Here is a 24,392-nt window from a genome sequence, read left to right as displayed (position 1 = left end):
CGAGTTTTCACTTCGGGCGCGGTGAAGCGGCGTTTCTCAATGCCTAACAAAAACAGTAAGAAACAATACAAGTTTTGAAAGACTGGTTGTCGTAACGTATTTGGTATTATGATGTTTCAGTCTGGTTTCGAATCGAGCACCACACAAGAAGCTACTAAATCGATAGACTGCAACTGCAGTAACAATGAAGTTAAAAGAATTCTCGGTGCAAAGTGGGCTCTTGAGTTCGTTTATGTTTTTGGATCCTTTGTGTTTGCCCAATGCTCAATGTTGGACAACAGTAGACAACTGATTCAAATACGGATAGTCTATTCTGCGTGCGCATGCTTTAAAAAACGAATACCCTGCTGTTTTATTGTCGTAACCAGGCTTACGCCTGATAGTTGAAGATTTAGCTTAAGTGGACGGGAAGGCAAGGAAGCCAATCTTCGTGTCCACCTTCAGGCATGTCTTCAAATGTCTTGTCAAACACAGAACCTTGCATTATACAATTGCATACCAGGATAAACCTTTATCGTAGCGATCGCTGCATTCACATTGTAAGCAATTCGTAACGATTCTCTCTGAGCATTTTAATCATTCAATCTTTGCAATAATATTGTGAGCAATTCATAACAATCTGAGCATTCGACATTTTTGAACGAATAGGAAGTTATGTACAGGCAATAAGTTAAATAAATAACAGCTTTCAATAACTTGGTCTTGGTCATAACGTTTTTCATCAAAGTAAAAACTTGTGTGACAGTTGATAATATCCTTGTTGAAATGGTTGACGGCACTGCGTTGGAAAATCCACGGTCTTTGAGTTAATCTGTAAGTACATGAAATAAATATTATTCAAATAATAAGCTATAGCTTTGGTAGAGAGGTACTTTTTAAAAACCATAGACAGACAATCGATAACAACTTAATAACATTGAATTGCATAATTCAAAATTAATACAGAAATGAAATAGATACATAATTTCGAACGTTTTCGGCAAAACTTTCTGCCCTCTTCAGGAAAATATCTTAATTCATCTAAACAAAACAATTATTCGTGAAATCCAATACGTAATCGTGTTTATTTTTTACAAGGTTGTAACTTGTCAATAAAATCGTTTCACTGAACAAACAATTTATCATTTAAAGAGCGTCTTATGATTGTTCTTCAATCACATTCAAGTAAATCAAAACAAGAATATTTTAACTCGAAGCAGTTCTGCAAAAGCGTTTGCAATCAATGCCTGGCTGCATAGCTTGATCGCCTGAATAACTTTGAAAGATGTATAGCGAAAATTTCCGAGTGGAATGTCTGAAGTTCCACAAAGAAGTGCAACTACGGATCTAGTCAACAAAATCAATACTTTTTACGTTGATTTAGCACCTGCAGTTGTTGAAACAATACAAAAAGACAAAGTTTTCTGAATTGCAACCAGCAAAAGTAACCAACGTTGAAACAATGTAACTTTAGCTGGTGATAAGATAGCGCTTGCCAGACAGCAAAACCGTCGTGTTTGCATTGATTCAACGCCTGAAGACGTTGATACATAAAATTGATACATTTTGCAATCTAGGTTGGGCAGATTTATCTCTCTTACCTTTCAAGCACAAAAAGCGAACTTTGTAGTCATGACAACGTCCAGATAACTGATGAATTCCTTTGCAAAACAAACCTCGCGATGGACTCAGAACTTCAAACACATCTCCTGTTTCTCGAGCTGGAATCTACACGAAACAAATACAGTTTTTATCAAAAACTGAAGAGTCCAAAATGTAAATACTAAAGTCATGTTCAATTTCATTTTGATTTGTTCAATTTTAATATCACTTTCGGCAACTTTAATTAAAAAATTCACGTACCACCACATTACTGATCTATTGAATAAAGAGCATGCTCCCTGGCTGTCCGGTGGGGTGCAAGGAATATATAAGAAATCTTAGGACAATAGAGATAAACTTGGCTTTCTTTGTGCTCGTATCATCAACAGGTTCTTACAGCAGCAAATTCAATTGTGCAACTACGAGGCTGCTGCAGATTGAGTATACTGTGCAAAGAGCAAGGTGCAGTATATCTGAGCTGCATACAATGTTATCTCCACAAAAGTGATTAATTTGTATCTATCTTCAGTATGTTTAGGATATTTTTCATCACTTACACCAGTAACTGTTTGCGCCTGTATTGCAACTGGGTAAAGACAGGTTGCACTTCCTTCAGTTGTTTCATTGTCAATGTAGGTAGGTTCAGATGGAGTCCCTTGATTTGACCAGAGTGTGAAGTACACTGCAAAGGTAACATTATGTTTAGAGCAAGGATTGTGAAAAGTGGCTCACTTGTTGCCTATAGTCGTGTTTGTTATGGACATGAAAGCTCGTCAAACGAATTGGACAAATTGTAAAAAGGATAGTTGTTTCAGACTTTTTGGTCTTGTCAGAGCCGTAGCCTACTACGTTTTGGTTGGTTACCAGTTATTATTCCTAGTGATTGAATTATTACTCTTGTAGAAAAAACGGTTTTGAAAACCAGAAACAAAGAGCCCAAAATGTAGATAGGCCTACTATACTCGTGGTAGTAAAACAAACTGTAGATATTAAACATATTTGGGTTCTTTATTTTTCGATTGAGTTATCCAGACATTTCAACCATTTGCTCCTAACTGTTCTTGATAATAATAATAATGTTTGTTTATATATAGCGCTGTATCCATCGCAGAATGTGTTACTCCTCCGCACTTTACAAAGCAGAGAGTGCCAATGCAGCCCTAAAATAATTATGACTATGTCTTATGTTGCTAAAGAGGAAAAAACTGTGCACTCACCCTCTTCCGAGTCCACTGGAGGAAAATCTGTAGCTTTGATTGTTCCGGGATTACATTTGTAGCGCACTTGATAAAATCCATTCACTTTCCTTGTTTCTGTTCCGATGACGTCAGAACACACGTCATCGTTTCGATAGACACGCAAGTGACGTAGCAATACTGCAGCCGGGTTCAGTGGTAAGTTTCTTTTGCTTGAAATGGTGTAAGGAAACCACACAGTCCACTCGAAATCTGCAATAGTAGTAAATTGAACATCGGGTTTGGATTACGTATTAGCCCCGTAGTGCTTCGGGTCTAGTGCTGTTAAGCCTGGGTTCGATTCCAGGTTGCGTCATAAAGACTTTATGAAAGCAAAAAGAAAGTTGAAAAAGCAGAGAATTTAAAAACAGCAGGCTACAAGTAGCAATGGCTTGTGCTGGTAAAATCATAGCTCAAACACCTCTTGAATTGTTAAATTATACTTTGCAAAATTAAATGGCAAAACGAAAGTTAGTTAAAGCTGGTAACCGTGATACATAGTTACCTAGCTTATCTGAAGTCCGAAAATAAAAAAAGTCTTTAAAATATAAACATCAATCGTGTCTCACCGCTATTTTCATTTTTCATATTTGGCTCAACATCAACAAAACCAGACCCAAAGTCTTTGAATGGTGAGAGGTCCAACTGTTGCAAAGTTTCACAAGGCACTCGGCCATTATCTTCCAAAGTATGCTGAAGCATGGCTTTTGGTTGGATGGTGGTCACATTCTCACCCACGTCACAAATCATTTGCGACAGCGTCACCTTTTTGATGGCTTCCAACTGACCTGAAAATGAATGAAATATTTTTAAAAGTTTGCAACATCCAGGTTGTTCATTTAGGAAATACGAGATGCAAAACTGTGTTTTTTTGCTCGACTAGAATGGTCAATTCAATTCCCTTAATTTACTGTAAATCCTTGGTCTAGTTTATGTCTTTTTAAGTTGAATGAAAATTAAACAACACATTAAAAAGATCTTGGGTTTGAAGAAAATTATGACAAAGTAGGCTAAAATCTAAGTTAAAATCTAGGCTAAAATCTAAGTTAAAATATGAATTGGTGTTGAAAACTTGACGCTGATACTTACTGTAAGTGAACTTGGCTTCTGCGCCTCCATTTTCAAACCAAAATGCGTCTCCCTTCCTCAAATCCCTGGCTTGGTAAGCAATAATGCAGGCAAACGTTGGCCCAGGCACGCCTTGCCTGTTGTCTCTTGGTACTTCAGATATTCCTCCAACGAAGAGATCGATGTCTTCTGTTGAGCTGTTGTCAAAAAGGGTTTTCGTAAATTAAACTTGTGCATTGTGATTATTATTGATATCACAGTTTATTTAAAACTTTGATTGTGTCATTTTAGATATTATTGCACTAAAGTTGGAGAAAAAAAGTCAATCAAATATTGTAAAAAAATGAGTCTATTAATTTATTGTGAGGAACAAACAGGCACAAATACATACTTATACATGTTGCAAAGCACGCTACGGACTGCTATAGGTATGTCTTCCATGAGCATACAATTAGTAGTAGTCGATAGGCCACAGAACCGCCTGTGCTCCATGTATGAAGGTATACCGTGATCTCTTCCTCTTTGGACGTTTATGGCAGGTAGATCCTTACCAAATTCACCTGAAAAGCAGCACAACCCATTAACAACAATGAACAGAAACTTCACTCTGTCAATCTCGGTAAACGGGCCTGCGTAAGTGGTTCAAAATCTCTACAAGTATGCAAAACTGATAGGATTCAGGTCTCAAAGAAGTTTACTCAGTCCAAGGATAAAGATTCCCACAATAACAATCCATCAATTGTATACGGAACAAAGTCACTGTTATTGAAGACTTGTTTACAGTAATATGTCTCGACGTAGAATCGTATCCAGATTTACCAGAAGCAACTTGCAGAATTTTCGAGTGCATGTAGTAAGACCGTTAAAAACTTTCAGTGTTTTGCCATTAGCTGTGTCTTTCTTTAATGTATTGGCTGTGCCTGTTTGCAGCTTTTAGCCCTAGCACCGCTTAATCGGCCATGCTCAGATGGAATATTCGCTTATTCGGATCGTTTCTCATTGGGTTCCCAGCCCACAGTTTTGCAGAGTTAATATTTTTTTGAGACCACCTGATTAATTATTGTACCAAGTTTAAAAAAAAAACAAACCAAGACTGAAAGTGGAGTCTTGCTTCCATACTCTCACAACGGTAATACCTAGTCTACTTACCTGCTTTGGCAAATAGATGATTGGTGAGCGCATTTGCGAATTGTGTGTCATAATGCATCGCGTGATCAGACACCATGCCGCGTAACACGGAACCAACACCAGAACGTCCAAGTATTGGAGTTGGGTCAAAAAACCTAAGCATCGGGATCAAATCAATGTTGGTTTGTTTCTTAAATTAACCGTTAAACAAAGTTACGTAAAATTTCTACCATAAAAACAGTTGTCTTCCAAGAACATTTTTAAAATTAAAAGATTTAACGTTAAATAAGATACAAAAAATTTTTGTTTAATATTTGGATGTTGAAACTTTTAGCCTTTATTTCTTTAAAGGTGATGGTTTGTTTTATTCATTAGCAATACAACTAGATGGGTAAATCAGTGTGCTGATAGAGGAATAAAAACTGTGAGTTGCAAGCTGATGTTTTAAGTTAGCATGCTAGAAAAAGTATTTGTGCTAAATGCTGTAAACAAGACGTGCAGAATGAAATTAAATAACCAAGATACTTTTCGGACTTTTCCTGAAAAATTTCAGGACAAATGCAAGGTTAATTTACGGATTCAAGTCATAAGAAAATTCGGCTATTAAAAGCAAAAGTTTACTTTCTGTTTTACTTTCAACTTACTGTGAAATCAAGTCTATTGGCGCAGCGTGAGGGTTTTCAGAATAATCAGGAAGAGGTCTGGACAAGAGACCGTTAATGAGGGTATGGCCTAAGCGAAAAGCTGCCGTCGCAAACGAGATATCAATTGTTGAATCGTAATTCGCATCGTATCCATAATAATATCCCTGTGATGTAGATAAAGGTAAATTGAGAACATGAAGATGCCACAATACTTAAAAATGTAATTCCGTGGCAAGATTTGGTACAAACAATTAATTAGTCGAAGCCCAAGGGCGCTTTCAGGGAGAGCAAAATGGGCAATTACACTTTCAAATATTTTAAATAAATATTTTACACTCTGTTACAGCATCATTTCACATAGTTTTACTATTGTTTTAGGTTGGAAATAAGCTACTCTTGGAATGCTTAATTTTAAGGTATATTTTTTCAAAATTTTATGAGGGAGATCCCCAGCCGCTCCGAGGAGTGCTCAGCCTTTGGTAACTCGCTTGCGGGCTCACTCATATCTGCGAAAATAATTATTCCGCTCCATGGAATTTTGTGCTAGCTACTCTTCTGGCTATCATATATTGCAACTGGTAATTTCATTTACAAGTAGGCTACTGGTAGACGCTAATTTCAAAAAAATAAACTGCTATGAACTGAAACAATCAGTGGCATACGTAGCAGGAAGAGGCATAGCCAGCACAAAATTTCAGGGAGGCAAATAAATATTATTGCACATGTTAGTGAGCGGGGCAACAAATCGGTAACTTGGAGAGGGTATGGGAAAGCTCTCCTCACCCAGAAAATTTTGAAAGAAATACCTCAAAATGCTGTAGCACAAGCTGAAATGTTATTAAAAATATTTTAGACGTGAAGCATTTGCTCCCTTCCCCCCCTTGACTACGCCCCTGTTGGCAGGCTAGGAATTTTACAAAAAAAAAAACCTTTCGTAACATTTTTTGTTGGTTATTACCTTTTTCGTGAGCGTCAGTCCAAATCTTTTCATATTTGTTTCCCCAAGAAGAATAGGAAAGAACTCGTTGTAAGTGATTTGTTGGTGAATGGCTGCTACGATGCTTCTTGTAACCTTGAAAATAATTCAATTTAAAACTCAGTGATGTTAAAATATAAAGAAATAAAATGACGGACTGATTGCTAGAAAGAAGATCAAACATCAATCAAGCTAGTCCCTTTCCTTTTATTAAAAACTGAATCTCCAACAGTGTCTCAATCATAGACGTTGACCGTTGAAGTTAAATAAGTGAAATTTAATTAAGCTATTTTTCCATTGTAGCTTGAGATCAGATATTATAAAGTTAAATAAAATGATCTAGAGCAATTTGAACAAACTACATGTATATTTTTAATCAAGAGTCGGCTATGCGTCAAGAATAGTTTTCGTTTCTAGCACCAGAGTTGCAAAGTTCATCTGGTGAAAGTGAATGTGTTAGACACAACTGGATTTATAGTTTTTTTGCAATACAAATATGTTTTTACCCAACTTTAAAATATCATATGTTATAAAAAGCAGAGATTGAATACAAATTTGGCTTAAAATTTTAATTTTATTACATCAGTCAATCTCGCCTAAGGTTTTGCTGAAAAGTAGACAGTTTTATGCCTTTTAACATGGATACAAACCTGCTCAAGCAAACTTAACAGTAAAAACGAACAAAACTGCTCACCTGGAAGGTTTTCTCACCATCCCAATGGGGATTGATTTCTCTTAAAGATGTTGCAATTTGGTTGTGTTTCCGAAGCCATGTTGTATGGCCGGAAGAGAGAGCAGCTTGCTCGTTGACTCTAATGTCTCCTGCAAGTGTTTTAAATACTTGTTAGTAAATCCTGCAAGCCAAATGCTTTACACAGGGCCTTTGGGAGGGCATATTGGGTCAGGTACCAGCGAGATCTTTGGAACCCAAATCAAGATTCTTTTATGAAAAACAAATTGTATTTAAAAAATTCCGAGTGGTTTCTTCATGTTGCCAGTCGTCTTGGAAAGATTACGGCCCCTTAAAATCATCTTGAGTCCCTCTGTCAGCGCTACTGGCTTAGAGTATTACAGTAAAATCACCACCATATTTTGTTCTTAAGCTTTGTTTGAATTCTAGATTTATTAAGATGTTATGTTAACGAAGCACTGCCCTTGTTCATTAGACCAACAATTCTTTTGCGTAATTTATTAAAATACAATTTCAACGTCTAAAGACGTTAAAGATTAATGTAACAGGAACAGGTTTTGTTGCCTAGATAAGGACTGACCTGCTGCCATACATGGCAGTTCAGTGAAGTCAAAATGTATCGGCTCGCATTCAAACTGGGTGTGAAGTTCATGGGGAACTTGTGTACCAAGTGGGAGCTGTCCGGAATACTTGGTATCTTGGCCTCCATTTATTAACAATAATCCATCGCCTGCAAGTTATGTGACGGTAACATAAAGCACATTGAAACATTACGTGAAAGCTTTTGCTAGCACCAAGTAGCCTACCTGAATGTGTCGGAATATATAAAAACTTAGCCCAGAATCTTTTCTTGTTTTTCTTGCATTGTAACAGAAATGGGCACCACTTGATCTGTTTTCAGTGACATTGAAATACTTTGTCACTAAAGCGATGAGCTCAGGACGTAGGCTACAGGCAAATGTTAAACATTTCATGGAAACAAAACTTCACTAACGATGAAGTATTATCCAAACTCAACTCAATCTAAATTATCTTACAAAAAGTCACAAGAAAAAAATTGACGTATTTCGGGCACACAATAAGGCAAAACTCGTTACAAAGACCATTAATACAGATAGAAGGGAAGATAAGCGGTAAAAAAAAACAATGGCAGACCAAGAGTGATTTTGTCAACAAACATCTCTGAATTGACAAAATTAATTATAAAAGTGCAGTACGAACAGCTCATGATCAAGAACAATGGCGCATTGTTTTCAACCCTCAATACAAAAAAGGAACATAATGATGATGATGAAAGGGATGCGTTGCTGTAGTCGTGTATAGGCTAGTGGTGAGAGCCCTGATACGGTACTCGAAAGGGCGCTGGTTCGACACCGCTCAAAAGCATACGGCTGTGTCTTAGGCAACTTGCCATCCCGGCTACTTAACCTAAATCTTTAACCGTCATGCTAAGCCCAGATACGACGACTAATCTGATGCTCAGAAACACATATGAAATCCCATATCGCCTTCAGTAAGCCCATACGCAAGGCCATAAATGAGATTTACAGTGTTTCTTGATTTAAATTGTTATTGTGGGCTGTCAGTTTGGGAAGCTTCTCTCACCTTTTCTAATGCTTGAAAAAAACAGCTCGTTGCTTCCATAGATGTTGCTAGCGTCGATGTATGAAGTAACGCGGTTCTCCTGAGCGCGAACTCGTTCGTCACCTAATAATTATTTTTCACGTTTTTATGGAGGTGTCAAAATTTTGTTTTCAAACGTAGCCTAAAATGTTTTTGCCGTTGCAAATAATGAATAATGCTGTTTGGCATGTAATCTCAATAAAAAAGTAAAAAAAATAAAATTTAAGGGATATTTTAGGAAACTTATGCACAAGAGTTTTAATTTATGCAATAGATTGAGTTTCGCTTTTAGTAGCATGACCGTTGCTTCACAATGTAGATATTAACGATCTGTTTTGGCCTGATCTTGCGAGTTCGCTGCTATAATGGCGATTTGCACTAGCTTTCGGAGCAAAGTTTCTTAGTCACGTGCTGTGACGAAGTACATGACCAGGGAACTGTGTTCCGAAAGCTAGTGCAATTCGCTATTGCCACAGCGAACTCGCAGGATCAGGCTAAAACAGGTCGTTAATATCTACACTGTGAAGTAAGTTTTAATTTAGTTTACATAAAATAAAGTTTGATCCATAAATCCTTACAATTTATATCGGGAACTTTTTCTGCTCTCACGAAAGGATAGCATTCTTTTTGTGTTCTCACTGGATCTCCCTGTGGAATTGGTATGTTGAAGCACTCCGGGTTTTCATCTCCACAAGGACAATGGAGAAGAAGGGCACCGCTTTTGTCTAAAGTCCAGAAAATAGAATTGCTTATGGGCTTAAAGAATGAAGTTTTCCGTTCCATCACTTCTAATGCTACTAATCAAGGCAAGATTCAACTTGAGTTTTTACACAAATTGTGATTCACTTTTAAACCGACAGAAAGCTGGTTTATCGTCACTACAATTCTACCTTTCAATTCTCCGAGCTTTGTAAGATCGTGTGCAAGTAATTGGCCCCACAACGGCATCTGGTGGCTTGCAAACAAGGAAGGAGGCTCGCCGCTAGTGTTCAAACTTCGAATAATTTCTCGGGGAGATTTCAGTCTTGACGGGAACCCTCCTCTTGGAGAACCTAAATAAGAAATGTAAAGGAATTAAAAAACAATTCAACGGAAAGTATACACTACCGGTATTTTAAAGCTTTAAAATAACTTAAAACTTTAGCAAAGCGTACGATATCGATCCAACTGGAACATCATTGTTCATCGAGGGCTGAATCAGAATCAATCATACTTACAGAGAAAGAATGGATCTTACAAAAAAGATGTTGTCTGTGGTTACAGCTGCACAAATCAAGGACAATTTAGCCTTGTTTAATTTGAGCTAGAATAGACTAACAGCTCACGTACCAACACCGTCTTCATAAGCGGGAGGTAGCATTCTCTTGAATGGTCGTTTTCCCCGGCCACGATCAGCGTCCAGTAAGTTATGGCAGCTTCCTTCGATAGTTCGATAACTGTAACGTGCATTGTCTTGTCCGTTTAATGAGGAAATGACAAGCTAACAAATTATGCATTCAATGATTGTCACAAATAAAGTTGAGAACAGCAAAAAAGTGCTTAGCTCAGCAGAAAAAGTGCCATGAAAGATCATACACTCGATTGCCGAACTTGTTCAAGCAATAAATCATCCCAGAAGTCCATTAGAATTGTGCGTAAATGCTTCATCGAATTTGATACTAAGGCTTTGCTCATAAAATCCTGCAATTCTCTCCTCAATAGGCAGTTGTTGGCAGCAGGCGCCTCCTATCTGCTAACTGTCCTCACTTAATTGTGCATCATTTAAGTGTGTTTTTGCCTTGCGCAATTAAGCGTCGTGATTTTTCCTCTCTTCTGCCTTGCCGTTTCATTCTTATGAGTTTATTTTTTGATTTTGTGTGTGTAGATGAGTTTTTTAATTTCTATTTATGTATAATATCAGTCAGATATTTACTTGAAAAGGGCTAACATGAGTATGGCGGAAAACGTTTGTAATTTTTAGTTTATTTTCATGTTATTATGTTAAATGCCGTCTGATTGTTACGTTTTATTTGTCTATGGTTCAGAAAAATCTTCTCTTTACTTAAATTAACCTATTCAAGAATTGATTAATTAGATAAAAAAAGTTTGTCTTTTTGCGTTGTTCTAACGTTGCTAAATTACATCTACAATCCCAGACAACAAAGTCTGTAATTTTTACATTGAATTAACCTCTGCAGACGTTGAATCAGCGCAAAAATGACGGGTTTTGCTATTTGGGAATGCAACGCAATTTGCCGAAAATCATTTGTTTAAAACACCATTCAAATTTAAAGTTTTTATTGTTAACTGTTAAATGAGGAAAACTTTCTTTTTAAATTAAGAAAACTTCTTCCAAATAATAATTTTATCAGCTTTGAGCCAAACAATGCAAGCTTGTTTATCGAAACTGGCAATGCGCAGTTTTCGCATTCTGTGAGAAGCATTGTTTGGTTTATAGTTAATCACTGCGAGCACTAAAGAGCTTTCTTTTACTGCTCTGCAAAACTTTACACTTTAAAAATGAATTTCTGATGATTGATTGAACTTTTCCTTTGTTGCAAGCAGGTTCGTTATGAGAATCATTTAGGCCCGTTACCAATGATATCCTCCTGCTCCAAATTAAGACACATCAAAGAAAACGCACTGTATTAAAAGAATACGCAGTGGTTTCATCCCGGGCAGCAACGTTCCAAAAGGTAGCCTACCATTAAAAAGTCCTCTTTGAAGTTTGTTTGGTAATTACAGAAGAAAAAAGAGCAATCGCAATGGAAGGAATCAAACCCACGTCAATGAAATGACTATCACCACCCTAACCCTCTGCGCCAAGTCAGGCGATGGAAAACGGATGACTTAATTTAGCTATGATTTGCGTTTTTTTGTTGTTGCTCAAAGGGATTTTTAATGGTACTTTGTGGAAGATTGCTCCCGGGCACGGATTTAAAAGTAACCCAGGGGCGTATCCTCAATGGAAGCAAAGGGAAGCATTGCTTCTCCTGTCAAAATTGAAAAAAGAGAAGATGATATTCTTCAGTAAAACGATTTCGTAATTTCTTTACCTGAATACGAATTAAAACAGCTACTAACTCATGTCCCCGTATAATCTCAGCTCGGTTTTAAGTTTTAAAAATAGTTGGGAGCTTACGGAAGCAGAGATTCGTACCGCACCCCTTACTCCCGTTTATGCTATACGAAGAAACAAGTGAGAAATAAAGGAAAAAGAAGCGCAAAGTTTACGCGATTTAGATTTCTTTTATCCAATCTATGGAAGCAAATTCTGAATCTTTTATTCTGACTGATCGGTATTGTCACATGTACCGGTAGGATACGTAATGAGAAAATCAAAGGCGATGTTAGCAGTGACGCACGGTTTGTATTTTAGCACAAGACCTTGTGTTTTTACTTTTAATCTTGAGCTCTTGTGCTTTTCGATCAATTTTTGGCTAAATTTTGTGCTTTTTGATCAAAATCAAATTAAACTTTGTTACCAGTTTAAGTTTGCTAAAGAATTAAGGCTGAAACTATATTGACCAATTGTACACATTGAGTTATCAAGCCTGACAAGATTAGCTCAAAACTTGATCTGAAAAGAGTACGGTATGTGGCTCGTAGTCTGTATTGCTTTTAATAAGTCCGTTTTTAGACCGCTTTTACTGTTGATATTGCGTCATTTATCTATACTGCATTTTGAGTCAGTGTTTTTACTTTTGAAAATGTTTTTTACGTGTTATTTTCAGCATGGCACCCATTTTCTTGTCAATTTATAGTTACATAAATAAAATTTAATCAAAATTAAATTAAATTTAATTGAAATCTAAACTTTAATTAAAAAGATGGGTAAAAAGTAACTTTGCTAAACAATAGGTTATCAGTAAATCACTGATTGTAAATATTTTAAGTTCTTTCAATATTTCACGTTTTTAATGAATGTGTTGTTATCTTTGCAGAGCAGATAATGTGAGATGAACACAATGTCGTGAACTAATACATACTTTATTACGCAAGCTTATATTAGCTTTAACAAACTAAATGGAACATCTAAATAAATATAAACAAATGAATTAAGCTTAGTACTTCAGACAATAAGATTATCAACCTGAACCGCACCTCAACATAACAAGCAAGTAAACAGAGTGGGAGCGCCAACTGAACAGTTGCGTTGGCCAAAGGCATTATGCGTGGAACGCGGCAGGAGTTTCTACTGTAGCATACAACGTAAATTACACGACATTCACCCCTTCATAAAAATTACAGTACAATAAATACACAAACGCTCAATTGTAGTTCAGCCTTTTTGGCGGGTTTTTTATACGAACAGAACGCCAGTTTTTCTGTGTTTGCAATTCAACATTAGGTTCAATAGGTTGCGTGTTAATAACCGCACCATCGTCTGCAGAGCTCCTCTCACAAGTAATTTCACGTTCGACGTCATCAGAAACATTTCTAATTCTGGAGTTCACTTCATTCGATTTCTCCACTTCAGCAGGGTTGACGGGGTCGGCAAAGTCTCGTCCTGGCGCTGCCAAGTCTCTGGCAGATACAGTTGCTTCCCTTCCATTTGGGAACTTTACCACAGCATAGTTTGGATTTGCATTCACAAGTTGAACCTCGTCCACTAGTGGATCGTACTTGTTACGTACAAAACGTTTTACCAGTACCTTGTCTTCTTCAGTCAACCACGAAGGTACACATAACCCAAAAGTTGAACGTCGTGGAAAATTAAAAAGTCTTTCGTGAGGCGTTTCATTTGTGGATGTGCACAATAACGATCGAAGTGAATGCAATACTTCTGGAACAACTAATTCCCATTGTGAAATTTCTAAATTTTTAGTACGAAGAGCTAACTTAATTGCATTCCAAACAACACCATTATAACGTTCACACTGTGAATTGCCACGCGGATTATACACTGACGAATGTGTTGTGGATATGCCTCTCTCACTTAAGAACTGTTTTATATCTTTGGATATAAAGCATTTTGCATTATCACTATGCACTACGGCTGGCATACCAAACATGTTGAACAAAGATTTCAAACAAATAATTACAGTATGAGAAGTAGTGTTACTACAAGGAAAAACAAAGGGGAAACGCGAAAATTCATCAACAACAGTTAAAAAGAAATGATTTTTAGTATTTGACGGCAATGGTCCTTTAAAGTCAATACTCAAGCGTTCAAATGGTTGCGTTGCTTTAATCAATGTAGCTTTTGGAGGTTTGTAAAACCTTGGCTTCACTTCACAACAAACTTTGCAATTTGTGACCAATCTTTTCACATCATCTATCGAGTATGGCAAATTCATTGTTCTTACAAAATGTTGCATTCTCACAACTCCCGGATGACACAAATTTTCATGAATTTCTTTCAGTGTGTTCCCAGTTGTACTGGCACAATACGCACGAGATAAAGCATCAGATGCCACGTTAAGTTTGCCTTCGCGATACACGATATCATACGAATACTGTGCCAATTCGACTCGCCAACGCATTATCTTGTCGTTTTTTACTTTTCCTCTTCTTCTGTGGTCGAACATAAAAGCAACTGAATTTTGATCAGTGATCAAAGTAAAATGTCTGCCTAAAAGGAAATGTGACCACTTTCGAACCGCTTCTATTATGGCAGTAGCTTCTTTTTCGATACTGGAATATCGCTTTTCGTTCGAATTCAGGGTCCGAGAAAAAAACGCCACAGGCCTTCCCGCCTGATGTAATATTGCGGACAACGCAATATCCGAGGCATCAGTTTCGACTGAAAAGGGCAAGTTTTCATCTATTACCTTCAAAGTGGCTTCTGCCAAGACTTGCCGAAGTTCGTTAAAACACGAGATAGCTTGATCACTCAGGGGAAACCTATTACTATCAACAAGCGGTTTTATTTTGTCCGAATATTGCGGTATCCATCGAGCATAATATGCCATAAGACCAATAATTCGTCGTAGCTCTTTGGCTGAGGTTGGAACCGGCATTTCTAATAACGACTTCACTCTTTCGCGATCAGGGCTTAAACTGCCATTACTTATTTCATACCCCAGTAAGTTGATCTTGTCCGTGGAGTAGGTGCACTTGTCATTATTGAAAGTGAGATTGCACTTGTTTGCAACTGTTAAGAAATGCTGAAGGTTTTCATCATGTTCTTCCTTTGTCTTACCGCACACGGTAATATTGTCCAAATAAGCAAATGTGCCTTTACAATCATTGCTCTCGATGATATTGTCAACAATTCTTTGAAACCAAGGTACAGCATTTGTTAATCCAAACGATAGTCTTTTGCTTTGATACAATCTACCATTGGCTTCAAAAGCTGTATAAGGCCGATCTTCCACAGGAATTTCAACTTGATGGTATGCACTTTTCAGATCCAATGTGCTAAAAAATGAATAGTGAGCAATCTTGTTGACCAAATTTTGCATGTTAGGCAATGGATATCCGTCTAACAACGTAAACTTATTGATAGTTTGACTGTAATCAATGCACATTCTTTTCCTGTGATTTTCTCCAGATACCACAAGGACTTGAGCTCGCCATGGTGCAGTGCTTGGCTCAATTACACCTTGCTGAAGATCTTTTTGTATAGTTTCAGTTATAAACCTTTCGTTAGCAGCAGACTGCTTTCTGGACTTAGTCACAATAGGCTTACAGTTGGGCGATAAATGTTGAAACAATCTTGGACAAATATCCGTTTTCACGCATTTTAGTGCCCCCAGATACAAAGGAGCTTCGCTACCTCCAAAGTTAATTTTTACGTGCTTATGCTGAGCCAAGAAGTCCTGCCCCAGAATAACGTCCGTTAACAAATTATCAAGCACGATAAGTTTCACTTTATCGTATTCACGTCTTTGAAAGTAAACTTTAACAGTAGAAAATCCATCGCTTTGTGAAGTTTTTTTATGCACGGCCAAACCAATTTCATTAAACTCCGGTTCGATAGGAATTGCATTCTTTAAAGCAAAATGTTTGCTCACATGACTTAGGGTAGAACCCGTGTCCACAAGTGCTCTTGCAGTAACACCGTTAATACACACAGTGTAGTTAACTTTATTTGGAGCAGAATGTAAGGAGAATAAAGAAGCACTAGACGGATTTTGTGAAATTCGTTTTCTACGAGAACGACACTCTCTTGCATAATGACCAAGATAACCACACTTATAGCACTTACTGTTCTTCGCAGGGCATCTTTCTCTTCCATGATTGTCAGGACAGCCACAGTGGGAGCATTTTTTCTTCAAGTCAGCTGCAGCACAACTTTCATTTAACGGAAGTCTTTCACGCAAAGAAATCTCTTGTTCAGCCGATTCTCTCTGAGAACATTGTATCGTGTTGGCAAATGTTGATGTGTTTCCTTGACAGTAGGTTTGCTGTTGATTTGAAACTAGAAAGGCATCAGAATTTTTCTGAGCAATATCTAATGAGCGAGCTTGATTAAAAATAGCATCGAGGGTTATGGTCTCTTCTCTAATATTTTCCAAGAGTCTTTGACGTATTGATGCAGACAATATCCCTGATATAAAAGCGTCACGAATCGCTTCATTGCGGCAAACTTCCGCGGTTACGGCTTTATAATTGCAATCTCGAGATAGCCGCTTCAAGTTTAATACATAATCATCTAATGACTGTTCTGCCTGTTGTTTGCACGTCATTAGAAAATGTCTGGCAAATATGAGATTATTTGGTTTCACGTATAATCTTTCTAAAGTTCTTATTGCAAGCTCATAAGTATTACATTCACTGATGTAATCGTAAACATCCTTATCAACGTGGGCGATCAAACATCGCAGTTTATCGTCATCACTGATCTCTGGTTCAGCTGGAAATGCTGCAAGAAAATTCGCGAATGTTCGATGCCAATGTTTCCACTCTTTACTAGCTTGACTAGAGTTGGGATCAGCGCTGAACAAACTGGGCTTTATAAACTTGCTATCCATCTTCAATTAGTTTGTTAAATTGTCGTGAACTAATACATACTTTATTACGCAAGCTTATATTAGCTTTAACAAACTAAATGGAACATCTAAATAAATATAAACAAATGAATTAAGCTTAGTACTTCAGACAATAAGATTATCAACCTGAACCGCACCTCAACATAACAAGCAAGTAAACAGAGTGGGAGCGCCAACTGAACAGTTGCGTTGGCCAAAGGCATTATGCGTGGAACGCGGCAGGAGTTTCTACTGTAGCATACAACGTAAATTACACGACACACAATAAGGTTGTTTAATAAAGTGTAATTTTTTTTAATAGATACAATTAATAATTGCATTTACTTCACTCGTTCGTCTATTAGAGAACAGTGATTAGTAAGCAATCGCCTTCGTATGTCTAAATTCTAGGAAATCTGAGACAAGACTTCTAACACCAAATCCGCTTTTAATTCTATTCTATACATAACATCAATTGCTGTAGGCTATATCTAGATTTCGAGTATTAAACTCTCTTCAGTATCTCTAAGCTGTTGATTTCAGAGTCATGTTTTTCTTCGAATTGGCGCTAAATAGGTGGCAAAGGTTCAATTTTGCAATCTTGTGCTTTTTTTTAAATCTTGTGCTTTTACGGAGTTTGCTGTGGCAGCATTGGCTGTTGGGTTATATCGGCCTCGTAAGGACAAGTTTGAGCCTAATGTTAGCTTTACACTTTTATCTGATAGAATTTGGCATAAGACTGGATATGTGAGATCTAGGCTAGACTTAACCCAAATGAATGCTGGCTTAAGCTACTACAACAGTAGGTAGCTGCAGCTGAGCAGTTTAGTTGAGTTTTTGTGTGGCTGAATTTTTGGTGTTCTCTAATTTTAGCCGCAGTTTTTGCCCGTTTCTGTGTAAGAGTTACCTTTAAGAAGTTAACAGCTGTTTATCTGTTAATAAATTTCATACAAATATTGCCCTTAGAAAGTTTCCAGAAAGCACTATAATCCAATATTTGAATGTAATTTTGCAAAATTTTCCGTGGACACCCCGGACTCCTCTAGAATACGCGTGCCTTCGGCACGCTCTAACCCCCACGAGTTTTATTGCTTCTCTTGCTCAACCGACCAGAATAGTAACCCCCCTGGACTCCCACGTTAACACTGCTGGCGGCAGGTAGATCAAGCTATCGGGGCTAAGGCTAAACAATTTCACCATGCTTTCCTAGCTCTTTCTTTAAAATTGTAAATAGACTTTTGAGGTTTGATTTTAAAATGCCAACAAAAATATATGATATCGATCAACTTTAAAAAAATGTTACTTACTCTTGTAAGCGACACTCGTCTATGCTGGTTGGAAGACAGCTTTGAGGTACATCTTGAGCTGTTGAAACAATATAACAATATGTAAAATCAGTTACGATTACAAAAAATATAGGTTATAGCTCACTAAAATTATATGTAGGGTGTAGACTGCCCTTTGTTTATAAAAAAAATATACTAAACTGTAAGCCTTTTTTATGACAACCTTTTCAATAAAGACATACAATTTAAAAAGAAGTTTAGACCAACTTTCCTCCGCGCATAGCTTGCGGAATATCGTGACGCGACAATTTATCGAAAGACGATTTATCGAACGACAGTTAATCGAAAGACAGTTTTTCTAACTACAATTCATCGAAACGACAGTTCATCGAACCGACTGTTTATCGAAACGACAGTTCATCGACCGACTGTTTATCGAAACGACAGTTTATCGAACGACGAAGCACATATGCAATGGAATACACAGGGGTTAGGGGTTAAGGGTTAGGGGTTAGGGTTATGGGGTTAGGGTTATGGGGTTAGGGTTATGGGGTTAGGGTTATGGGGTTAGGGTTATGGGGTTAGGGTTATGGGGTTAGGGTTATGGGGTTAGGGTTATGGGGTTAGGGTTATGGGGTTAGGGTTATGGGGTTAGGGTTATGGGGTTAGGGTTATGGGGTTAGGGTTATGGGGTTAAGTTTATGGGGTTAATGTTATAGGGTTAGGGTTAGGGGTTAGGGGTTAGGGTTGGGGGTTAGGGGTTAGGGGTTAAGGTTAAGGTTAGGGGTTAGGGGTTAGGGGTTAGGGGTTAGGGTTAGAGGTTAGGGGTTAGGGGTTAGGGGTTAGGGCTAGGGGTTAGGGTTAGGGGTTAGGGGTTAGGGTTAGGGGTTAGAGTTAGGGTTAGGGTTAGGGTTAGGGTTAGGTTTAGGGATTAGGGTTAGGGGATAGAGTTAGGGGTTATGGGGTTAGGGTTATGGGGTTAAAGTTATGGGATTAGGATTATAGGGTTAGGGTTAGGGTTAGGGGTTAGGGGTTAGGGGTTAGGGGTTAGGGGTTAGGGTTGGGGGTTAGGGTTAGGGTTAGGGTTAGGGGTTAGGGTTAGAGGTTAGGGTTAGGGGTTAGGGTTAGGGGTTAGGGGTTAGGGTTAGGGGTTAGAATTAGGGTTAGGTTTAGGGGTTAGGTTTAGGGGTTAGGGTTAGGGGATAGGGTTAGGGGATAGGGTTAGGGGATAGGGTTAGGGGATAGGGTTAGGGGATAGGGTTAGGGTTAGGGGGTAGAGTTAGGGGTTAGGGGTTAAGGTTAGGGGGTAAGGTTAGGGGTTAAGGTTAGGGGTTAAGGTTAGGGGTTAAGGTTAGGGGTTAAGGTTAGGGGTTAAGGGCTAAAGGTTAAGGGTTTGGGTTGGGGTTAGGGGTTAGGTTTTAGGTTAGGTTTTCGATTAACTGTCGTTCGATAAATTGTCGTTCGGTGAACAGTCGTTTCGATAAATTGTCGTTTCGATAAACAGTCGTTTGATTAATTGTCGTTCGATAAATTGTCGTTTCGATAAACTGTCGTAGTACCGCGGAATATATGGGACCAGTACCAATAACTTGTGCTTTGATAATAGTGTCGAATATTTTAAATATTTTAAATATTTATAAGAAAAACGCAGTGTATCCAAGAGGTTTCTTCATGTTTCCAGCCCCTTGAAATGGTTCGGCCCCTAAAATTATCTTATGCCCGGTTCCAAAGGTATATATTCTCTGGACCTCCTGTCAACGCTACTGTGGAAGGGTAATGGACGATTGGACGTGTGAAAGAATATGTCACATTGAGGTTTTGGTATAAAAAAAAATGACAGTTGAAGAATAATTTGGATGATTTTTCATTTTAATTTATTTCCATTCTGTTTTTTTTGGTGTCTTTTTGTGTCTTTGAAAGATAGAAACATACAATTTGGTCATCAGATCAAACATTAGTCTGTTACCAAGCAGAGTTGCACATAAAACGTCATGTCCGTCATGCACGTTGGCTGGTTGATGGGGGAAATATATACATTATGCTACTGAGACTATGAGAGAACTTGTATTTAATCTTTGCATTATCCCTTACTTGAACATAAGCTTCCAGCAAACCCAGTGACGTGTTATTGCTTTAAGTTGCATTGTAATTTATGTTGTTGCTGATTGCTTCGTTGCTGATTGCTTTGTTACGTTGCCTTAAGTTCCTTTGTCGTTTTTACTGGTGTTTATTTTCAGTCTCAATTCAGTTTGCAGTTTATGTCGTTAGAACAACCTAGTTGCATTTTAGCGTAATAAACTTCTTAATAGAGGAATTGTAGATGGTTTCACTACATTTTATTACGCTAATAAAGTATGGATCTAAAAGACTTGCGCCCTAGACTCTTAGCTGCGGACCCGCAAAGTAAAGACGCTAAACGACAATGGGTGCATTGGTACAAGTCTTTTACAATTTATCTAGAAAAGCTCGGAGAAGTTTCAGCTGAAGACAAGTTGAATTTGCTTATAAATCATATAGACGCTTCAATATATGAACTGGTGTGTGAGACAACAAATTATGATGAAGCTATCGAACAACTGAAGCGCCTTTTTGAAAAGGTTTCTAACCCCATGTTTTCTCGATTTGTTTTAAAAACTAGGAAGCAGAAGCCAGATGAATCACTAGACGAGTACATGCAGACCTTAAAGCGATTGAGCCTCTCCTGTGACTTTCGGGCCGTATCGGCAGTTGCGCATAAAGAGGAAGCTATACGTGACTCGTTTATCGCTGGGATTTCGTCAAATCACATTAAACAACGCTTGCTAGAGGACAAAAATGCTTCGCTACAACAAACTTTTGATAAAGCTCGATCCTTAGATGATGCCCAAACGTTTTGCAATCGTGTCGAAATGACTGCGAGCCAGACTCCGTCTTCACTTGATTGTGGCGCAACAGCTTTTAAAACACGTCCTACTTTTAAAATTGAAGATTCTTCAGATAAGGAAGAAAGCTCAGATGTTAGCGCCGCGTTGGTTGAAAAGTGTAACTATTGCGGAAATAGGCGACATAGTAGAAGATATTGCCCTGCTCGTGAAGTTATTTGTTTCAAATGTTCTAAAAAAGGTCATTTCTCAAAAGTTTGTCGTCTTTCCAGGGTAAATCGAAAACCTATTTATTCATCTGCTTCTACTCCACGAGATGTCATTATGAATATGACAACCGAATCTTTCGACACCCACGCAAAGGTCAACGTCCCTGTTACAGTTAACGGAGTTCAAGCCAATGCTCTCATCGACACTGGCTCTACCCTTTGTCACATGAGCGACCGTTTAAGAAAGCGTCTAAAACTAAATCTTGAAGAAAGTGAATGCCGCATTGGATTAGCCGTGAAAGGATGTTCATCGCAAAGTTTAGGAATCTGTAACGTAAAAGTCGCGCTTTTTGGACAAGAGTATGATAATGTAGGAGTCACTGTTTTGAAAAATTTGCTCACCGACCTAATTATCGGACAAACTTTTATGAAACAGCACAAAAGCGTGAACATTCAATTTGGAGGGCCTATGCCAACGTTACAGATCGGAGCATTAGAAGCTATTAAAACGTCTACTTCAATACAGCTTTTCAAACACTTAAGGAAGGAGTGCCATCCGATTGCTACAAAGCCTAGAAAGTATTCTCAAGCCGATAGAAGTTTTATCTCTTCAGAGGTGCAGCGACTTTATAAGGAAGGTTTAATTGAGCCGAGTCGTTCGCCATGGCGAGCACAACCTCTTGTGGTCACTCAAGAAAATCACAAAAAGCGTATGGTCATCGATTTTAGCCAAACCATAAACAAATTCACTTGTTTGGACGCGTATCCTTTACCTCTTATGTCAGACGTAGTGAACAATGTTGCTAGGAACAGCATCTATACAACGCTAGATTTAAAAAGTGCGTACCACCAGGTAGAAGTTCCTCTGCAAGATCGAAATTACACTGCTTTCGAAGCCGATGGAAGCTTGTGGCAATGGAAGAGAACGCCGTTTGGTCTAACGAATGCAGTACCTGGTTTTCAACGGATAATGGACAACATTATTAAAGACTACGAGTGCAAAGGTACGTACGCTTATCTTGACAATATTACCATTTGCGGGAAAACCCAAGAAGAGCACGATCAAAATTTATCAAAATTTCTTGCAGTAGCTCGAGAATGCAATCTAACTTTCAATGAAGCAAAAAGTACTTATTCGGCAGATACAATCGACTTGCTTGGATATAGAATCTCTAAAGGTACTTTAAGTCCTAACCCCGAAAGAGTGGAATCTTTACTAAAAATCCCGCCTCCAAAAAGTAGTAAACAACAGCAGAGGATTGTCGGTTTATTTGCGTATTATGCGCAATGGATTTCGCGTTATTCTGACAAGATTCAGCCTCTAATTCGAAACACTACCTTTCCTCTGAATGATGCAGCCCTAAACTCTTTCGCGACGTTGAAAGCTGAATTGGCTCAAGTTACGCTTGGGGTGATAGATGAAGAAATTTCATTTACAGTAGAAACTGACGCATCTGACATTGCCATTTCAGCCACTTTAAATCAGAACGGGCGACCCGTTGCTTTTTTTTCCAGGACACTCAACAAAAGTGAAAAGTTCACTCAAGCATAGAGAAAGAAGCGACGGCAATTATCGAAGCCATTCGAAAATGGAGTCATTTTCTAGCGGGACGCCGATTCAAACTTGTCACAGATCAAAAATCGGTGGCATTCATGTACAACAGCAACAACCATGGCAAGGTAAAAAACGCAAAAATTTTGAGATGGCGACTGGAACTATCACAGTACGATTATGAAATTGTTTATCGAGCAGGGAAGTATAATACTGCTCCCGACACTTTATCTAGAGTGTATTGTGCAACTATGATGGACAATTCGTTGTATGAAATTCATGCGGCCTTATGCCACCCTGGAGTAACTCGCATGCATCATTATGTTAAAACAAAGAATTTGCCTTATTCTATTGATGACATCCGTAAAATGACATCCGCTTGTGAAATTTGTGCTGAGTTGAAACCTAAGTTCTACAAGCCAATTGAAATTCCATTGATAAAAGCTACGCAACCAATGGAGCGCTTAAGCATCGATTTCAAAGGACCTTTACCTTCTGCTACGAATAACAAATACATTCTGACTGTAGTAGATGAGTACTCTCGATTTCCTTTCGCCTTTCCTTGTAGTAAAGTAGACACTGAAACTGTAATCTCGTGCATGTCTAGTCTTTTTGCAATGTTTGGTAAATGTGGTTATGTGCATTCGGATAGAGGTGCATCGTTTATGTCTAAGGATTTTGTGTCTTACATGTACAGTTTGCGTATTCCTACCAGCAGAACCTCTATATACAATCCACGGGCTAATGGCCAATGCGAAAGATACAACGACGTAATTTGGACTTCTGTAAAACTTGCTTTGAAAACTCGAGATCTTCCTATTTCTAAATGGGAGTGTGTTCTACCTGATGTTTTACATTCTATGCGCTCTTTATTATGTACTGCAACAAACGTGACGCCACACGAGCGATTTTTTAATTTTCAGCGTCGTTCAAGTCTAGGTCTTTCCATACCTACTTGGGTTAAATGTCCTCAAAAGGTTTTATTGAGACGACACGTTCGTGCTAGCAAGTATGAACCGCTTGTCGAAGAAGTGGAAATGACTCATGCAACTCCGAACTACGCGCACGTTCGTTTCGCGAACGGACGCGAAACCACAGTGTCAATTCGTGACATCGCTCCAACTGCTCGTGGTGGCCTTGACGAGTCGACTCTTAGTTTGCCGGATCCCGGGAGTCCAAACGAAGGGATAAACAATCCATCTGTGGAATTTCCCGAACAAATAACAACTAATAATGAGTCTGTCAATGAAGATGCACCTGCCCCGTCATCGGAAACTCATATACCGGCTGATTCCAGCGAGCGCCCCATGCCCCGGCGCTCATCTCGTTCAAGGCGACCGCCAAACAGATTTGTAAATTAATTAAATGTATTTAATGTATTAGCGCCTTTAATTTTTGTTGATCCCTATTGATAATCTATGGAAGGGGTGAATGACGTGTTATTGCTTTAAGTTGCATTGTAATTTATGTTGTTGCTGATTGCTTCGTTGCTGATTGCTTTGTTACGTTGCCTTAAGTTCCTTTGTCGTTTTTACTGGTGTTTATTTTCAGTCTCAATTCAGTTTGCAGTTTATGTCGTTAGAACAACCTAGTTGCATTTTAGCGTAATAAACTTCTTAATAGAGGAATTGTAGATGGTTTCA

General features: G+C 38.3%; 2 protein-coding genes across 2 annotated transcripts in view; one reads left to right on the top strand and one right to left on the bottom strand.

Moving 5' to 3' along the window:
- Nucleotides 1-460: 460 nt before the first annotated feature.
- Nucleotides 461-24,392, bottom strand: part of LOC145769188 (myeloperoxidase-like) — a 31,558-nt gene continuing 7,626 nt past the window's right edge. Inside the window, exons 7-23 of the mRNA XM_082580778.1 lie at nt 18,149-18,206; nt 10,276-10,382; nt 9,837-9,998; nt 9,525-9,671; nt 8,929-9,030; nt 7,904-8,053; nt 7,327-7,454; nt 6,615-6,728; nt 5,657-5,820; nt 5,034-5,167; nt 4,276-4,444; nt 3,906-4,081; nt 3,386-3,604; nt 2,799-3,029; nt 2,139-2,263; nt 1,581-1,707; nt 461-811 (exon numbers count right to left, since the gene is read on the bottom strand). Coding sequence (XP_082436904.1) covers nt 807-811; nt 1,581-1,707; nt 2,139-2,263; nt 2,799-3,029; nt 3,386-3,604; nt 3,906-4,081; nt 4,276-4,444; nt 5,034-5,167; nt 5,657-5,820; nt 6,615-6,728; nt 7,327-7,454; nt 7,904-8,053; nt 8,929-9,030; nt 9,525-9,671; nt 9,837-9,998; nt 10,276-10,382; nt 18,149-18,206 — 2,318 coding nt within the window. The 3' untranslated portion in view covers nt 461-806. The remainder of the gene's footprint in view (nt 812-1,580; nt 1,708-2,138; nt 2,264-2,798; nt 3,030-3,385; nt 3,605-3,905; nt 4,082-4,275; nt 4,445-5,033; nt 5,168-5,656; nt 5,821-6,614; nt 6,729-7,326; nt 7,455-7,903; nt 8,054-8,928; nt 9,031-9,524; nt 9,672-9,836; nt 9,999-10,275; nt 10,383-18,148; nt 18,207-24,392) is intronic.
- LOC145768808 (uncharacterized) lies at nt 22,630-24,305 on the top strand. Its single transcript, XM_082580406.1, has 2 exons — nt 22,630-22,877; nt 23,673-24,305. Exons 1-2 carry the CDS (start codon nt 22,851-22,853, stop codon nt 24,108-24,110), a joined length of 465 nt encoding a protein of 154 aa, XP_082436532.1. The 5' UTR covers nt 22,630-22,850; the 3' UTR covers nt 24,111-24,305.

This window comes from Aplidium turbinatum, chromosome 4, assembly GCF_918807975.1.
Source record: "Aplidium turbinatum chromosome 4, kaAplTurb1.1, whole genome shotgun sequence".
In the NCBI taxonomy this organism is placed as follows: Eukaryota; Metazoa; Chordata; class Ascidiacea; order Aplousobranchia; family Polyclinidae; genus Aplidium; species Aplidium turbinatum.
This window is presented reverse-complemented; position numbering and strand designations above follow the sequence as displayed.